This window comes from Mobula birostris, chromosome 11 (assembly GCF_030028105.1).
Source record: "Mobula birostris isolate sMobBir1 chromosome 11, sMobBir1.hap1, whole genome shotgun sequence".
NCBI lineage: Eukaryota > Metazoa > Chordata > Chondrichthyes > Myliobatiformes > Myliobatidae > Mobula > Mobula birostris.
In genome coordinates, this window is record NC_092380.1 from 44,517,058 (window position 1) to 44,537,100 (window position 20,043).

At 41.2% G+C, this 20,043-nt stretch overlaps 1 protein-coding gene across 6 annotated transcripts in view; it reads right to left on the reverse strand.

The window, feature by feature from the left end:
* The window catches only part of LOC140205050 (low choriolytic enzyme-like), a 131,664-nt gene that overhangs the window by 73,942 nt on the left and 37,679 nt on the right, over nucleotides 1-20,043 (reverse strand). For 5 of the 6 annotated variants that reach the window (XM_072272161.1, XM_072272163.1, XM_072272162.1 and 2 more), the window contains exons 5-7: nucleotides 18,613-18,762; nucleotides 8,984-9,101; nucleotides 1,687-1,865 (exon numbers count right to left, since the gene is read on the reverse strand). In XM_072272161.1, coding sequence (XP_072128262.1) covers nucleotides 1,687-1,865; nucleotides 8,984-9,101; nucleotides 18,613-18,762 — 447 coding nt within the window. Of the gene's footprint in view, nucleotides 1-1,686; nucleotides 1,866-8,983; nucleotides 9,102-18,612; nucleotides 18,763-20,043 lie in introns of those variants that run through there. The other variant, XM_072272165.1, reaches the window with a different exon arrangement.

Sequence of the window (20,043 nt, forward strand, 5' to 3'; positions counted from 1 at the left end):
CGTTGACTTTATTAACTTTGCCTCCAACTTTCACTCTGCCCTCAAGTTTACCTGGTCCATTTCTGACACGGCCCTCCCCTTTCTAGATCTCTCTGTCTCTGGAGACAGCTTATCCACTGATGTCTATTATAAGCCTACTGACTCTCACAGCTATCTGGACTATTCCTCTTCTCACCCTGTCTCTTACAAAAATGCCATCCCCTTCTCGCAATTCCTCCATCTCCGCCGCATCCGCTCTCAGGATGAGGCTTTTCATTCCAGGACGAGGGAGATGTCCTCCTTTTTTTAAAGAAAGGGGCTTCCCTTCCTCCACTATCAACTCTGCTCTCAAACGCATCTCCCCCATTTCACGCGCATCTGCTCTCACTCCATCCTCCCGCCACCCTACTAGGAATAGGGTTCCCCTGGTCCTCACCTACCACCCCACCAGCCTCCGGTCCAACATATTATTCTCCGTAACTTCCGCCACCTCCAACGGGATCCCACCACTGAACACATCTTTCCCTCCCACCCTCTCTCTGCTTTCCGCAGGGATTGCTCCCTACGCAACTCCCTTGTCCATTCGTCCCCCCCATCCCTCCCCACTGATCTCCCTCCTGGCACTTATCCTTGTAAGCGGAACAAGTGCTACACATGCCCTTACACTTCCTCCCTTACCACCATTCAGGGCCCCAAACAGTCCTTCCAGGTGAGGCAACACTTCACCTGTGAGTCGGTTGGGGTGATATACTGCGTCCGGTGCTCCCGATGCGGCCTTCTATATATTGGCGAGACCTGACGCAGACTGGGAGACAGCTTTGCTGAACATCTACGCTCTGTCCGCCAGAGAAAGCAGGATCTCCCAGTGGCCACACATTTTAATTCCACATCCCATTCCCATTCTGACATGTCTATCCACGGCCTCCTCTACTGTAAAGATGAAGCCACAGTCAGGTTGGAGGAACAACACCTTATATTCCGTCTGGGTAGCCTCCAACCTGATGGCATGAACATTGACTTCTCTAACTTCCGCTAATGCCCCACCTCCTCCTCGTACCCCATCCGTTATTTATTTTTATACACACATTCTTTCTCTCACTCTCCTTTTTCTCCCTCTGTCCCTCTGACTATACCCCTTGCCCATCCTCTGGTTCTCCCCCCCCTTTTCTTTCACCCTGGACCTCCTGTCCCATGATCCTCTCATATCCCCTTTGCCAATCACCTGTCCAGCTCTTGGCTCCATCCTTCCCCCCTCCTGTCTTCTCCTATCATTTTGGATCTTCCCCTCCCCCTCCCACTTTCAAATCTCTTACTAACTCTTCCTTCAGTTAGTCCTGACGAAGGGTCTCGGCCTGAAACGTCGACTGTACCTCTTCCTGGGGATGCTGCCTGGCCTGCTGCATTCACCAGCAACTTTGATGTGTGTTACCAATTCTACAGATACTGAATTGCAAATATGAGAACATTTGTATGCCGTTAGCTCAGGGGAACTTTCTTTCAACAACCCTCTAATAATCATCACTTGAAAGATTAAGTTGCAAGTGATGGTTTAGTTTCCTTATGCCTCTAGGTATCATAAATATCAAAACAAAATCCCTGTATACTCTAGTGCACTCATTGTCCAAAAGGTTTTCATTGTACTGCCAATTGGCCCTACCCCCTTTAATTATCACCATTTACTAACATGAATACTTCAAACACGCTTACCGTCCTCAATATTATCAAATAGGATGGTGACATAGTCATCACGGTCACTTCTACTTTGCTCATGATTAAAACCAATGGTATGCAGTAACTCATGATGTATTACCCCACGAGTGACACAACCACTTTTGTCGAGTGAAACATTCTGTATTTGCTTAAGATATCCTACATGTGACCAGCAGCTAAAAATAAACAATTAAGATGAAAAACTTAATATTTCATTCTTCGAAATCCGCTGAGTTAAATTTTTCAGCAATGTTATTCTGATGGTTAATTATTTTATCAACAAACAGGAATTAAAATTCTTCTATTTGCTGTTTTATGTGCAGTGGTTTTCCAGTCTACACCAAATAAGTGAATTACCTGCTCAGATCTCAATGCTTCTGTCTCACTTCAGAATTCTGGAATGCTTTGAATTAGAATTTCCATATATGAAGTACTTTATGTCATTTTAATTAGGCAATAATAAAGATTTCTATCAACCTAAAGTAGCTCAGCTTCTAGTTTATAGTGAGATAAGGTTGCCCAAGATACAATGCTTGTGGGATCGCAGACTCATTATCCTACACCTCAGTTCCACTTCACCAGGTGTCTTGTCCTTTAGTTCACCTTTCCTAACCTCCTTCTGCCTCTCCTAAGTGGTCCCATATGCTGATCACCCTCCCCTTATCTGGTTCCAACTATCACTTATTCAGCCTCTATCTCCAACCCATCCCCTTCCCCTTTCTGTTTTCATCTATCAACCTGTCTCAATATTCCTCCTTCTCCCACCTGGCTCTATTTACCCATCAGTCTCGCCCCCTTTCTCAGCCGTCCCCGCCCACACCTGTTCCACTGATCATCCACCTGCCTCTATCTTACCCTTCCCTCCCACTTTGATGTACTAGCTATCCTTTCTCTATGTTCTCAATCTCTCAATTCTGGAGCAGGGCCTTGATCCTAAACATCAAACATTCCTTTGCTTCCACAGAAGCTGATGACTTCTTCCAGCAGTTTTGTTTTCTTTGCTCATGATTATAGCATCTGTGGTTTCTTTCATCTTCTTTCTGAAAAGATCATTGCTTTTATGACTCTCAAGTCCACTCTCCCATCTCCATTATTGCATGGTGCCTTTCAACATAATTGCAGAAAATACCTGCACTTTATCTTTGGTCCTTCCAATCAAGGACCAAGCAATCCTTTTGGGTGAAGTATCTCTTCCAATCTGACGTAATACATTCAGTACTTACAATGTAGTCTTTCTGTTATTGCAGAAACCAAATGTAGATCTAGTAAATGTGAAGCAAAGGCTTTTACTCAAACTGCAGGGACAGCCATTAGCTTTCATTGCAGGAGATACACTAACATTGTAGTCTAATGAAAGGTCATTGACCTGAAATTTTCACAGTTTCTCTCTCCACTGATGTTTCTAAACCTGCTGATGACTTCTGCTATTTCTTTATTCTGTCAATGTTTTCCAATGTGAAACTGAGTCTTTTCTCCTGTTAAGTGTATTCTTGCAATATTTACATTGAAAGACTCGGAAGGAGGGACTTTTATAAGGACCTGAAAAAAATGATAAACTTATTTGATTAAATAGGACATCTGCTCTTTGTTGCTGCTTCTGCCACAGTGCCACTGTATGGATAGGATTGAAAGCACTTATAACAGAAGTGAGAGTTAGCCAAAAATGCTTTAAACAGGAATTCATGACACTAAGTTAATCACATCCAATTGCTGAAGACTGAGTTAAGGACAGTGCTTTTATCGTAACTGGTCATTAATTCCTTGTCACTGTGTATCATGAAGTAGTCAAATGATACAATGAATTAAAATAAAACCTGCATATACTTCCATGTGGGACTTCTTATTGCTGGATGACTGTTGACATTCACAGCTTTGAAATATAACCTATTTCATTGTGTACTAATCCGATCTACAAAGCATGTCTAGTAGTTTCTAGAAAACTCAATGAGCTCTGATTAAGTGGTTAATAGTTTGAATGTTGGAATGGTTTGAGGACCTAGTTATCTATATCTGCTGCTATTTTCTCATGTTCTTAAGATGGGCAGGTTCATAGAAGGTAGAATGAAATCTGGCCAGGAAGGAATTTGAGTCTGAGAATTAAAAAATGATTTCATTAATAGAGGGTTTGAGATAAAATCAGAGGTACAGGTATTATTGTGGATGAAGAATGGGGCTGCCAACAAAACCAAACAGTGAAAACCCGTGTCAATACGAGGAAATCTGCAGATGCTGGAATTTCAAGCAACGCACATAAAAATTGCTGGTGAACGCAGCAGGCCAGGCAGCATCCCTAGGAAGAGGTACAGTCGACGTTTTGGGCCAAGACCCTTCGTCAACACTAACTGAAGGAAGAGCTTGTAAGAGATTTGAAAGTGGCAGGGGGAGGGGGAGGGATGGAGCCAAGAGCTGGACGGGTGATTAGCAAAAGGGATATGAGAGGATCATGGGACAGGAGGTCCGGGGAGAAAGAAAGGGGGAGGGGGGAAGTCCAGAGGATGGGCAAGGGGTACAGTCAGAGGGACAGAGGGAGAAAAAGGAGAGAGAGAAAAAGAATGTGTGTATATAAATAAAGAACAAACAGGGTATGAAGGGGAGGTGGGGCATTAGCAGAAGTTGGAGAAGTCAATGTTCATGCCATCAGGTTGGAGGCTTCCCAGACGGAATATAAGGTATTGTTCCTCCAACCTGAGTGTGGCTTCATCTTTACAGTAGAGGAGCCCATGGATAGACATGTCAGAATGGGAATGGGATGTGGAATTAAAATGTGTGGCCACTGGGAGATCCAGCTTTCTCTGGCGGACAGAGCGTAGGTGTTCAGCAAACAGTCTCCCAGCCTACACCGGATCTCACCAATATATAGAAGGCCGCATCGGGAACACCAGACGCAGTATATCACCCCAGCTGACTCACAGGTGAAGTGTCGTCTTACCTGGAAGGACTGCCTGGGGCCCTGAGTGGTGGTGAGGGAGGAAGTGTAAGGGCATGTGTAGCACTTGTTCCGCTTACAAGGATAAGTGCCGGGGGGAGATCAGTGGGGAAAGCAGAGAGAGGGTGGGAGGGAAAGATGTGCTTAGTGGTGGGATCCCATTGGAGGTGGCAGAAGTTACGGAGAATTACATGTTGGATTTGGAGGCTGGTGGGGTGGTAGGTGAGGACAAGGGGAACCCTATTCCTAGTGGGGTGGCAGGAGGATGGGGTGAGAAATCCATGTCAAAGAAGACTGGTCAACAACATGATACCTTACTTCCAACAAACTTCCCATGAGAGAAAGGGAGGGAGGGGCACAGAAGGATTTCCTAGGAAGCATTTAATCAGCAGCAACTACGCTCCAGAAACAAGACTCTCCTGAACTTCAGTAATGGAGCTGGAAATATTTGTGATGGTGATTGTACAGATGCTGAATTCCAACTATCATGGGCTCATTGATGTAAAAACAAAACCACATGAAAAAAGATCAAAATTCTTTAGCAACCAATTTCCACTGCTTGACTGTCATCAGCAATAAAGACTGAGAAAGACCCTGGAAAATATTCTAAGGTGCTACCGCACAACAACGACAGACATTGGTGAAATTTACCACCACATTCAACTATCTGCCATTTTTTGGAGGAATTAATATGCGATAGTTGTCAACATAAATTCCATAATCTTGGAGTACTGGAAGGTTTACGAAAGAAACTTAGAAGGGAGGGAGGGAAGGGGAAGGAGGGGAGAGGGGAGAGAGACAGAGGAGAGGAGAGGTGGATGGGGGAAACAGGGGAGGGAGATAGAGGGGGAGGGAAGAATAGGGAGGGGGAGGGAGTGGGAGGGTGGGGATGGGGGAGGGAGGGTGGGAGAGAGGGCGAGAGGGAAGGGGTGAGGGAAGGGAGGGGGGAGAGGGGTGGAGAGGGGTGGAGAAGGGGGAGAGAGGGGGGAGAGAGGGGGGAGAGAGGGGGGAGAGAGGGGGGAGAGAGGGGGGAGAGAGGGGGGAGAGAGGGGGGAGAGAGGGGGGAGAGAGGGGGGAGAGGGGGAGAGGTAGGGGATTGGGGAGGGGGAGGAGAAGGAGAAGGAGAGGGGAGGGGTGAGATGGGGGAGAGAAAGTGCAGGAGAGGAAAAAGAAAGAATTAAATAACTTTTAGATGACTTCACAGCCAGGATTGGAAAAGATGCTATCTCCTTTCAGCATGTGGTTGGCAAGGAGGAAGTAGGGAAATATATTGGTATTATTCAGCATTCAACACAGTCATTCCTCAGAAACTGATTGGAAAGCTGAGCCTACTGGGCCTGAACACCTCCCTCTGCAACTGGATCCTAGACTTCCTGACTGGGAGACCTCAGTCAGTCCGGATTGGAAGCAGCATGTCCAACACCATCACACTGAGCACGGGGGCCCCCCAGGGCTGTGTGCTCAGTCCACTGCTGTTCACTCTGCTGACCCACGACTGTGCTGCAACACACAGCTCGAACCACATCATCAAGTTCGCCGATGACACGACCATGGTGGGTCTCATCAGCAAGAACGATGAGTCAGCATACAGAGAGGAGGTGTAGCGGCTAACGGACTGGTGCAGAGCCAACAACCTGTCTCTGAATGTGAACAAAACAAGAGATGGTTGTTGACAGGTATACTGGACAGGTATATGGAGGAATTTAAGGTGGGGGGTTATATGGTAGGCAGGGTTTGAGGGTCGGCACAACATTGTGGGCCGCAAGGCCTGTACCGTGCTGTACTGTTCTATGTTCTATGCTTGACTTCAGGAGCACACGGAGTGACTACTCTCCGCTGAACATTGACGACTCCTCCGTTGAGATCGTTAAGAGCACCAAATTTCTTGGTGTTCACCTGGTGGAGAATCTCACCTGGTCCCTCAACACCAGCTCCATAGCAAAGAAAGCTCAGCAGCATCTCTACTTTCTGCGAAGGCTGAGAAAAGTCCATCTCCCACCCCCCATCCTCACCACATTCTACAGTGGTTGTATTGAGAGCATCCTGAGCAGCTGCATCACTGCCTGGTTCGGAAATTGCACCATCTCGGATCGCAAGACCTGCAGTGGTTAGTGAGGTCAGTTGAGAAGATCATCAGGGTCTCTCTTCCCGCCAGTACAGACATTTACACCACACGCTGCATCCATAAAGCAAACAGCATTATGAAGGACCCACGCACCCCTCATACAAACTCTTCTCCCTCCCGCCATCTGCAAAAGGCACCAAAGCATTCGGGTGCTCACGACGAGACTATGTAACAGTTTCTTCCCCCAAGCCATCAGACTCCTCAATACCACGAGCCAGGATGACACCAACCTACTGCCCTCTACTGTGCCTATTGTCTTGTTCATTATTTATTGTAATGCCTGCACTGTTTTGTGCACTTTATGCAGTCTGCAGTCTAGTGTAGTTTTGTGTTGTTTTAAGTAATTCAGTGTAGTTTTTGTATTATTTCATGTAGCACCATGGTCCTGAAAAATGTTGTCTCGTTTTTACTGTGTACTGTACCAGCAGTTATGGTCAAAGTGACAATAAAAAGTGACTTGACTTGACTTGATTTTCATTCTGGAAAATACGTTTGGAGTACAATCTAACAGGTACTCATGCTTGTTGCAGTGACTCTGCCCAATCTGTTTTCTTAGTATATTTACTGTCTGAATGGGAGAATGTTTTTTCTTCCCCCGGCAGGAGAAATCTAAAACCCAGGGTCATAGAATGAGACTATAAGTAATACTTTTGACCAGTATAGGTCTCTTCATCATGAGCAAAAGGCACTCAACAGCTGGGAGCCAGAGTGAAAGGAAAAAATTGTGCTGTACAAGTTCAGACTGCTGCTTCTGTAATCATTTGCCAGGCACAAATGTGGTACCAAAGGGCATGGATCTGATGATATTTATCTGGATGACAGTGACCATGATACAATAATTGCCATACACTAATTCCTTAACTTTGAGCCAACTAACCCATACTGGTGTCATAGCCCTTCAGGCTAAAACTATTCTTGGCTATCCTCACCGTCACCTGTAACCTTTTTCACCGAAAGAGAGCAGCTTTCCACCAGCCATACTGCAACCACTACATAGCACATCAAACAGTAACACTATAACAAACATTCCAGCTTGATTTTGGTATTATTTAAAATTCTTTACAAATTTCACTGAAGAGTTTTGTGCTGGTTTCTACTGTATTTTCACTTTGTAAATTCTGCCTCAGGCTACATGAGGGCAAAGTAAAGTGGGGTTTGTGATTAGGGATTTTAAATTTCAGTTCTTTACAACACCAATGATTTTTCCCCCATTTACCTGCTCTCCGGCTGCTTACTATGTAGCTAACTGCATCTGAATAGAGGGTGTAAGTGATTACCCTAATATAAGAGTAAACATCTGTAAATTGGAGAAACTAACATTAAAACATTTGACCATTGTCTCTAAGCATATAGCCAACATCAAGCAGTAGCTGGCTGGGTTTAGTGAGATTGTCTTTTCTGAAATGTAGGTGTTTTATGCACAGTCCGTGGTGAGGTTCAAAAAAAAGAAAGCATCCCTGAAAAACCTTAGGAGCCATTGCCATTCTTCAGCACATCACCCATCAGCACTCTACCCACAGCTGCTTCCTCTTTCTTATCCTCTCTCTTCTAGCAGCTTGTTCTCACCTGTGTACCACCTACTAATTCTGCTTTTCATGCACTATTCTATAGGGAATGCTTTCTAATGCATAATGCTCAGAACAAATAATTCATAAGAATGCAATTAAGATGAACTCCCTTCAGCGTTAATCACTGTAAATCTTAATAATTTTGAAGAATTCCATAAAGATTACATTTTTGTAGAAGCATTGATTTGGAGCATTTATTAATAACAGTTCATACCAAATCAGCTTTGCATGGTATTTGTTTTCACAATTTAACAACTCAACAGATTAACTGGTTGTTGAGTGTTGTTGGCAGACATAATACATTCTCCAAATGTCATTGTAAATTTCAATCTCCACGTTTTTTATCCAGTTTTAGTATGCCAATGATCACATTGTTGCAGAGAATCTGCCTTTACTATGGAGTGAGTTTCCAGTTCTCTCAAAATTAGGCATTGCTTTCAATAATTAGTCACTTTTTTCAGAAGCAATAATATGGCCAATTTGATTACATGACACATATACCAGAACATATAACTCAAAAAATATTTTTAAAAACTATGGCATTTTGTAGATTATTAAAATATATTGACTTCCTTGTTAATTGGTAAGACCTTCATACTCTATCAGTTCGTTCACATAATAACTGCAGCAGATACAAAAAGGCATAGATCTGAATATCAATAATCATGAACTTACCCATCTTCTGCGACTATTCGAACATAATTTCGTTCTTGCTGCCTATATACGAATCTTATGCATGTTAGCATAGCAAAGTGCTGCATGGCATTGTGTATCACAGCCTGTTGTGACTTACCTATAGTTACAAAAGTACAATATTATTCATCATTTATTACATGCACAAGCATATAATTTATAAGCTGTAAAAAATATAATGCAATTATTCAAAAATCTAATGAAGGAAAGCAGAACATGGCTAGAGACTTTTAAAATCAGGTATTTCAATTCAAATTGAATGCTAGTTTTAAAGCAGAAAAAGAAATAATGGGAGTCTAATAACTGCCATTTGTATACAAGATTCAAGATTGTTTATTATCATTTCCAGTACACAAGCATCAAGGAGAACAAAATAATAATTACTCCAGATCAGATGCAACACAAAAAATTAAACACAGTAAGAGAAAGAACACAATAATAAAAAAAACCCACAACAAATATAAATACTTCTCTGAGGTCTCTGTTAGTCAGACCATGGATATTGTGTCCTAGCTGTCTAGATACGCAAGCCTGGGCAGTATGATATGGAGAGCTGTTGCCCATGTAGCATACTCCCCCTCTCCACGCATCTTATGAACCCAAAGGAATGGCAGAGACCGATACAGTTTGGAACCAGCAGCATCGCGGGAGTTGCCAGTCAATAACCATCTCCTTTGTCTTGCTATATTGATGAAGGGTCATTTACATAGAACCATGTACTGAGCTCTTCCACCTCCTTTCTGTAGGCAGTCTCACTGATGTTAGTGATGAGCCCCAGCATGGCATGTCATTGGTAAACTTGTCAGAGATTATTTCGGTGTTTGGCCATGCAGTTGTGTGTGAGCAGAGTGCACAGGCATGGGCTCACAATGAGTGGCTACTGGGAGATCCCACATTCTCTGATGGACTGAGGTTATTTTTAACTGAACAACCTCTTGGGATTTTCTTTAATCCTGCCTGCCAAATCAATCTCATATCCTCTAGCCTGGGTTTAAAGCTTTATATTTGTTGAGGGATTTACTTGTAACAAGCTGCCTAATGTGATGTATGCTTCCTTGTTTTTCCTTACCAGAGCCATGATATCTCTATTCTGGCAGGGTTCCCTGATCTTGACATATCTATCCTTTATCTTGAATGGCAGGCAGTGACTAGTGGGGGTACTGCAAGGCTCAGTGCTGGGACCCCAACTGTTTACAATATATATTAATGACTTAGATGAGGGAATTAAATGCAGCATCTCCAAGTTTGCGGATGACACGAAGCTGGGCGGCAGTGTTAGTTGTGAGGAGGATGCTAAGAGGATGCAGGGTGACTTGGATAGGTTAGGTGAGTGGGCAAATTCATGGCAGATGCAATTTAATGTGGATAAATGTGAAGTTATCCACTTTGGTGGCAAAAACAGGAAAACAGATTATTATCTGAATGGTGGCCGATTAGGAAAAGGGGAGGTGCAATGAGACCTGGGTGTCATTATACACCAGTCATTGAAAGTGGGCATGCAGGTACAGCAGGTGGTGAAAAAGGCGAATGGTATGCTGGCATTTATAGCAAGAGGATTCGAGTGCAGGAGCAGGGAGGTACTACTGCAGTTGTACAAGGCCTTGGTGAGACCACACCTGGAGTATTGTGTGCAGTTTTGGTCCCCTAACCTGAGGAAAGACATCCTTGCCATAGAGGGAGTACAGAGAAGGTTCACCAGATTAATTCCTGGGATGGCAGGACTTTCATATGATGAAAGACTGGATCGACTAGGCTTAGCTACTCTCTGGAATTTAGAAGATTGAGGGGGGGGATCTTATTGACACATATAAAATCCTAAAGGGATTGGACAGGCTAGATGCAGGAAGATTGTTCTCGATGTTGGGGAAGTCCAGAATGAGGGGTCACAGTTTGAGGATAAAGGGGAAGGCTTTTAGGACTGAGATTAGGAAAAACTTCTTCACACAGAGTGGTAAATCTGTGGAATTCTCTGCCACAGGAGACAGTTGAGGCCAGTTCATTGGCTATATTTAAGAGGGAGTTAGATATGGCCCTTGTGGCTAAAGGGATGAGGGGGTATGGAGGGAAGGCTGGTACAGGGTTCTGAGTTGGATGATCAGCCATAATCATACTGAATGGTGGTGCAGGCTTGAAGGGCCGAATGGCCTACTCCTGAACCTATTTTCTATGTTTCTATTGACAGGAATATACTGCCTCTGGGTTCTTGATATGACCCTTTTGAACCCTCCCATTTGTAAACTTTTCCTTTAAATAGAATCACCTGGACTATCTCAGGTAGATCTTGCCATATGGCCTCAAAGTTGAAACCTCCCACCAGCACTAGGGTAGAAAAGTATAAAATTAGTGGAATTAGATTTAAGGTAAGAGTGGAAGGATTTAAAATGGATCTAAATAGCAAGCTTTTTACATAGAGGGTGATGGGTAAATGGTATGAGCTGTCAGAGGCAGCTTTATAGCTGGATACAATTTCAATGTTTAAAAGTCATTCAGACAGGTACATGGAAAGAAAAGATTTAGAGGAATATGGGATAAACAAGGCAAATTGGATTATTTAAGCAGACATTTTGGTTGACATAGGTAAGTTGAGCCAAGTGGCCTCTTTCCATGCCATATAAATCTATGTAACCTATATATAGATTTGAAGACCTTGCAGAGAAAGAAGCATTGAAAACATGGAGACTTGAAACAAAAGTAATTTATAGTAATTTTTTATCTTTGCATATTAAGTAAGTCAGTTATAACAAACCTTATTCAGATTCTGAGTTTTAAGACTGTAGTTTGCCTTAACTTTAACTCAACATAGGGGAGACACTTAAACAGATCTACGTATGTGTTAGTTTTTGACAAAATTAGAACGTACAGCCAGAAATGCACTGGAATGGTAATTTTCTTAGCTCACAGAAATGTTAAAATTTCAGCTAAGTAGGTGAGCTGAAGCAGAAATGGAGTCAAATGAGAAATAGGAAGAGCCAAGAATAGTTCCTTGGAAGCATGAAAGATAATGGTGCAGGCACTCGATTGACAGATCAGCACATAGGAGGAAGATTGGAAATGTGCCTGAATGGTGCCACAACAACAACCTCTTATTCAATGTCAGCAAGACCAAGGAGCTGATTATTGACATCAAAGAATGAAACTGGAGGTCCACAAGCCAGTCCTTATCGGGGGATCTGAGGTGGAGAGGGTTAGCAACTTAAAATTCCTCAGTGTTACCAATTCAGAGGATCTGTCCTCTGTCACTATATAACAGTATGTAGGCATACTCAATAAATTCAGTAGCCATAATATATTCAATGAAAGATCGCACCAACAGGGCAGACAACTAGTGTGTAAAAGTCAACAAACTGTGCAAATACATAAAGAAACAAAAAATGATAATAAACAGGCAATAAATATTGAGTACCTAAGGCAAAGAGTCCTTGAATATGAGTACAAAGCTTGTGGGAACAGTTCAGTGCTGGGGCAAGTTAAAATGAGTGAAGTTATTCCCTCAGGTTGACTTTGAACTTTCACTACATCACATTTAAAAACCTCCCACTTTTTGGTGGTCACTTTGCCCACAAACACCCACTCCAACTTTTGCAAACTGCTGTTTAGCAGTCAAAATTTGCCTTGCTCCAACTTAGAACTTGAACCCGTGGAACAAGTGAAAGAAAATCAAAATTTTAATCACACAAAGGAGCTGGAGGAATTCATTGAGTCAGGCAACATCTATGGATGGAAATAACACTTTGATGTTTCAGTTGAAGTAAGAGTGTAACCAGTCGGTGAGGTGTGGGTAATGGGCAGACCAAGAGGGCAGGTGTTAAATACAGTATGTGGGTTATGACCAAAAGAAAAAATGGCTGGAGTCACTTACCACTTTAGCTCAAGCGTGCTTATTAGGTGCGTTAAAAATCAAACTTACAGAATTAGTGAGAATAATGAAAGGAACACCACCAATATTTACAAAAAGATATCTACCAGAAAATACAGTATTAGCTCTGTACTATTCTGTCCAGTATTGAAATCCTGGCAGTCCCTACCTCTCTTTTCCACTGAGAGCAAACAGCCTCGTTTATTAGGCACCAAGACATACCATTTTAATTACTGACAAAGCTAATTTAAGACTACACATGACTTAGAATATGATGCACCCCACAATGTACACAATCATTTTACAAAAAAAGTAGCATCTACATTAAATACAGTATACAAACATATACAGAAGAAATGGAATGTATGGTGGGAAAGGCACCATAAAGCCAACCTGAGTGCATCAGTTCGGTCTAGGGCCCACTATACTGGGAAAGACAGTGAAGTGTGTACTTTCAGTGCAATAACAGCAGAATGAAAGTTGTGTGCATGTGTAGGGTGTGTGTTATCGAGGGCTCTCTGTTACACCAGGGGAAGAGAAAAGATGGGGTGATGGGGCTAGTGTAATGGGGGGGGGGGAAGAGGGGAATGGTTACCATAAGTTAGAGAAATTGGTGTTCATGCTATTAGGTTGGAGACCACCAAGGCAGAACTTAAAGTGTGGTTCCACTAACCTACGACTAGCCTCAACCTGGCACTCTAATCTAGCATTGGTTCCCCTCCTCACTTCCTTCCCTTTATTGTGCATTTTACTGTGCTCTCTCATCATGTCCAATTTTCTTCAGCCCTTTGTTTCTTTCACCTATTCACTTCTCGCTTCTTACAGCATACCCACCCTCTTTACCCCCACCCTTCATCTGAATCGACCTAACATGCCACGCCTTTGCTTCACCCCTTCTTCTCTCCTTTTTATACTAGCTGCCTGTTTCTTCCCAGTCTTGATGAAGGGTTTTGTCCCAAAACATTGATCGTCTATTTCCCTCCATTGATGCTGCCTGAAACACTGAGTTTCTTCTGCTCTTTTGTGTGTGCTCCAGCCTTCTAACATCTGCATTTTTTTCATTTAAAATTTTAATCACATAACTTTGCTTTTTCAATTTTTTGTTGCATTAGACAGTCACTTGGGGTTGAGGATGTGTAACTACCAATTGGGTTTTGTGAGTAATGGAAGAGGCCAATATAGGGCTCACTGAGTTTTCCATGGATGGGGTAGACTGGTTGGCTGGGTGGGTGGTTTCTGAGGTAACCATCTACACTGGGCTTCTTTGTGCCCTTAATTCATGGATTCAAGATTCTCAATATATTCTCATTGTTACTTCTTCACTTCAAGAGCACATCCTTGAATTTTTTCTTCTAACCTAACGTTTTACAGAGCCAGCAACCCACATTCAATTCCTGTTGCTGTCTGTAAAGTGCTTGTATGTTTCCCTGTGATCGTATGGGTTTCTTCTAGGTGCTCCTCTTTTCTCCCACGTTCCAAAGACATACAGGTTAGGATAAGTAAGTTGTGGGAATGCTTTGTTGTTGCTGGAGCATGCAGAAACTTGCAGTCTGCCTCCAGCACATCCTTGGGCTTTGATGGTTGTTGACGCAAACGATGCATATCATTGTATGTTTCAATGTCTTGATATACATTTGATAAATAGAGTTATTTTTCCTTTAATTGCTTCCCATTAACAAATGATATGGCCTACCCAAAGCAGTCAACTGAATATAAGTATACTCTCACTGTTGGCAATGCTAGTTTAGGACAGGGCAATGAGGTGGTTTGTCCAGCTTTAGGGAGAACTTGGAGAATTCCGCAGAGACAATTTTGGTGATCTTTTTCCAGTGCTATGAGAAGCCTGCTATATCTAACCCACGTCTTAGAAGCATACAGGGATCACTATTTACCAGTAGATCATGCATCTTGTGCCGCTAAGTGGATGGAATCCATAGCATGACTTAGTTCTTCTCCACTGGGCGTAAAACAGTTAGAGCGTATTCTAGTAACGATATTCTCTGTGAAATACAGTGAGGAGACTGTTTTGTGCTCACTACAGTTAGAGCGTGTCACATTCAAGAAAGAGACTACAACTATGGCACCTTTGAGTTACCATAGTGCATCATCTTCCTAGATATGAATGTTGAGATTGTGGAATCATAATTTTCAGCAGCAGATGGCATTCTGCTGCTTTTTCAGTATCACGCAAAAAGAAAACATACTATCTTCTGAGTGAAACATGAGATGTTTGAGCCACTTTGTATTGCTTCAAAACTTGAACTAGATACTTCTGAATGCAAATCCCTCATGTGCTTGCATGAATGTGCTTGGTTTGGTGTAACTTGTAAAGAAGCTTGGGATGAACTCAGACTTGAATTAACATTGCTGGTCATTCCTGGGACAAGGGATGACAAGAAGTTGGATTGCACTCATTTCGCATATGTTAAAACATGCTTGTATTCAGAATTAACTCCAATTTGAGTCCCGTTCAAACAGAATTTACTAAAATACAAAATGTTTTTGAATTGGATACATTTACCTGCATAAACAAGCATTAAAAGGGGGCCATACAGTTTCATGCATCTCCTGACACTTGGTTGAACAGTATTTTGAGAAGACCCTCAGGCCTCTGGAGATGCGCTGCAAGGCAGCTACATAACACCAATGTAGAATATGACTGCAATAAAGATAGACTGAAGGGTGGGAGACAGTAACAACAAACACTCAAAGAAGGAATGCAAACCTTGCTTTAGAAGATAGATGGCAGGAGAAAGCTTTTAACTATTATATAGAGGGCAAGGAAGTATATGTAATTGGCCAAGGCCATCATAAAATGAGCCTGGCATGAAGTGTCAACTGTAGCATAGTCGTATCCTCTGGGAGTGAGCGCTCCCATGAACTATCGAAATGTTATGATTAAAAACCCATAGAACAGAGATCCACACGGATGATTTATTTTATGAAAGGATTTGAGTTCCTTAAACGACAAGCCACCCATCAGGAAACAAGGAGATTTTGTAGCAAAGTAGTCACGTAACTGGAGAAAGGGAATTTTTATTCAGGGCGGATAGAGATGCAAAGTAGTAAATATTTTATCAATCATTTAGCCTCTTGATATTGTAGTTTGGTAATAGCTTGGTGTTAAGAAGTGTAGTACAGAAAAAGCTAGCTGTAATTTTTTTTGCAAGTTCTTTGGGAAATTACTTTATTAAAGAATCCCTTATAATTACAGTCAATGGTCATCTCATGCATGCTGAGCAAGAACATCTACTTATTAATCTACTATTCCCCTCTTCTTTTCAGACTGAGTATTCCTACTCATCTTCCTCTGTCAATGACTTGTTGGATTGTGCAATGTGCATCAGATAGTGCCAAAGTCTCCACATCTACTTGCAATATACTTTAGGCATAGGTAATCCAATCTCAATTTAAGGCAGCCCATGCCATATTCCATTACTTCGCTGGTACTTGGTAGTACCTGTATTAATGTTTTGTTGCAGTGGCTAGGGTGCGCATTGGTCTATGGAGCCAAAGTGGCGGAGAATAATCTTCATTCTCCAGAATCCATCCCTCTAAGTAGTGTTGGCTGCTGAACAGAATTTTTTTTCTTGAACTAGGGGAAGCCAGAAAAGCTGCCAAGTACCAACACTTCATGCCATCTGCTTCCCAATGAAATTATTTCTTTTTGGGAACAATGCCTAAATGATCTCTCTAATGCAGTAATGAACAGCAAACTGGGAAACAAGACAAAGATCTGTAGTTGCCACTTGCAAAGTACTTTAGCAAGGAATGTATATATTAATGTAATTACAGCCTCAACAGAGGGAATAGTCCAGGCACAAAACAGGACTGGAGGTCTTCCTGCAGTACGTCCTATATTGCAGTGATAGCAGCGTAAGTAATATTGATCCTGGAAATACTTAAATTACCAGAACAGCAGGGTTGGATGTGGTGACACATTATTACTTTGCTTCCTGGCTCACCAACCTCCTGATCAGTTGGTCATAGCCTTAATAACACCTTCAATTATGGACTGCTGCTAGCAGTGCCAAACTGAATACTGAAAAACCACTTATGGTTAGTTATTGCACACTTTTTGCACTTTGAAAAGTTAGCTTTCTGCCCATTGAAATAGGGAAAAAACAGAGCACCATTCTATTGAAGGTGTTCCGTGATAGCTACACATTGCAATTCTCTGTACTAATTTTTGTTTGGTATGGATGGAAATAGCCATTAGATATTTAATGACCACGTGCTGATAAGAAAATGTGCTGATATGAATAATGCACAAGCACCACACCTAAGATATGTCACCACAATTCTGTTTGAAGTCAATTAGAGTGATCTACTTCGTATTGCAGAAATTGGACCAAACAGCTCACAAAAGTGGACCCTATTCAATTCAATTCAATTTTTGTGCTTACGTTTTCCTAAATTAATGCCATACTAGTACCCTATCAGGTTAGTTCCTTATTTGGATTTAATTAATATGATTAATATTTTGGTATTAATAATTAATAACCTATAATTAAAAATTAATTATTATTATAAGTTCCCCAACCACCATGATGTCACAGTCAATCCACCAAACCTTCCAATTTTTTGACCTCTCAAACTGCCAAACATCAATCTGTCAAAACTCTGACGGAAGATATAAACTCCAATCAAACTTCCTTCACAGCCACTATCATCAAAGTCACCTATGACCTATGGTCTCCAATCCCCTGCCCTACTGTCAGCCCAAGTTTGGGGCCTCCAACCTTAACCCAAGGCAAAAATCTTAATTCTTCTTCCTTTTAACTAAACCCCTCAACCCATGCCACCAGCTCAAATCTTCTTTCCCAGCCTGCTCTTACTAGCCCTCAACCTAATTCTATTTCCCTAACCGAGGCTCCTATTTTCATTTCTCCCAGCCTCCTCATTTACCACCATCACTTCCATTCCAACACAAACTGTCAGTGGAATTCTTCTTCCCCCACTTCAGTTAAATCTGAATTTTGCAGGAGAATTTCCACAGGTTAAATGGCCATTTCGATAACTTATGGTATGCATTAGAAATACCAGACCTCAGATTTGTAATCATTTCAATTCATGAACAAAAGAGACAGCTCTACCGTAAAAAAAAGTTGTTTGATTAATGGTCACATAAATGAATTGTTAGGAAAAAAAAATCAAACAAATGTCATTAAAGGATCTTCATGGATACAAATTGACCAATAAACTGAAAGGGCTAACTGGTGGTGAATGGTTGTTTTTATCAGAATGGGAAGAAGTGTGCAGTATTGAACCACTCCCTTCCTTTATATACACTAATGGTACTAATGCCAAAGGAAATCTCTCTTATCGAGTTGGAGAGATTGAACTCCCCATCCCTTAAATTACTTTTGTCTCTGAATATCTTCACATTGGTGTTATCATTTCTGAACATTTAATCAAATGTTACCTCTATTTATATTTCACAAGTTATTTCTATCTTTTTAGAGCTTTTCTATGTATACATTGGAAACATATCTATTAAAATAAACAAATCCAGAATAAGGAATTACAATAATAGTGAACAATTGAGTTCAAAGCCTTAACCTAACAAAACTATGAATTCTTTGTAATACTTCATACAGTATAACAGTGGAAGTTAAAACAACAAACAACATCATACCATAATAAATCTTTCATTAAAAATGTATTTCTTATGTATTATTTCATTATAACTACAGCAATTTTTCAGTATATGTATTTATCAATAGCAAATATTGGGAAAAATAATCTGACTTACTGTAGACACTATCAAGTGTATATGGTATGTAAACGATCCCAAAACGATTACGGGGCCACAAGCAGGACCTGGGACCATGGAGACACTTATGGGCATTTTTGGAACTCCCTGTTGCAATATCTCCATATTCAATATCACCTCTATGTGGCCCTAGGTTTAAAAAAATTAAGCTGTAAATACTAGAAATATTCATTAGATTCACTAGTTGTTTTTAAGTAAAAATATGATATTCAAAAGATCGTATTCATCTTACATATTTATTTATCAAATAAATTTAACATAATAAAGGAAATTTCCCATATGCCTCTAAACTAACCTTGTTACTTCATTTAAGACAATCTCTCAGGTTAAATAATATTTTTTCTCTTTTCAATGGTAAAATTGTAATTTGATAGCAAAGTGAATTAATGCTAAAGTAAAACTGCAAATTACAAAATATTAGGGTCGGTAGTTAACTCAAACATTTCAGGGGATCAAGTTTTTATGGAGACTGGATATTATTTGACTTTAAATAATATAGTTTAAACAATTATTTCTTCAAGGTGATGGCTTTTCATCTATAATTTTCTAAATAATCAATATGCTTCCTAAAAAAACATCAAGAGTAGTTGATTGAGGTTCACTGATTGATGTTACCTTTTTAACATCCAGTTCAGAATTACTTCTAGATTTCAACCTACCACACTTCATACAAATTCCTTGAAACGTACCTGACAACAGTTACAAGTTCCCCTTACAGTGATAAAGAAATATATGAAATCAGGTTTAATAATTAAAAATTGACTTTTAGAGGTTTCCTTGCCTAAAGATTAAGAATTCAATTTTGTCATTACATCAGCAACAATCTGTCAATTTCCTTGCTATCATTTCTTCACAGTACTAACAATAACTTCATGATGCTGGAAAATTATGTTGGAGAGGTAGTAATGGAGGACAAGAAGACGGCAGATGAACTGAATAAGTATTTTGCATCAGCCTTCACTGTGTAAGAATGCCGGAAATTTTCAGAATGTCAAAGAGCAAAAGTTAGTGAAATTGCCATTACTAGGGAGAAGGAGCTTGGGAGCCTGAAAGGTCTGAAAGTGGACTATGGTCTAAATGGAAAGAAAATTCAAAAATCTGTGATGCAAGGGACTTGGGAGTCCTTGTGTAGGATTCCCTAAAGGTTCATTTGCAGGTTGAGTTGGAGGTGAGGATCCAAAATGCAATGTTTCCATTCATTTTGAGAGATCTAGAATACAAAAGCAAGGACGTAATGTTGAGGCTTCATAAGGCACTAGTGAGGCCTCACTTGGAGTATTGTGAGCAATTTTTGGGCTAGTTACCTAAGAAAGTAGGTATTCATAATGACCTGATTATTCATTTTGCACCATTCTACCCATTTCTCACCTCTTTCATTTCTTTCCCCTAATCCAAATTTTCCTATGGTAT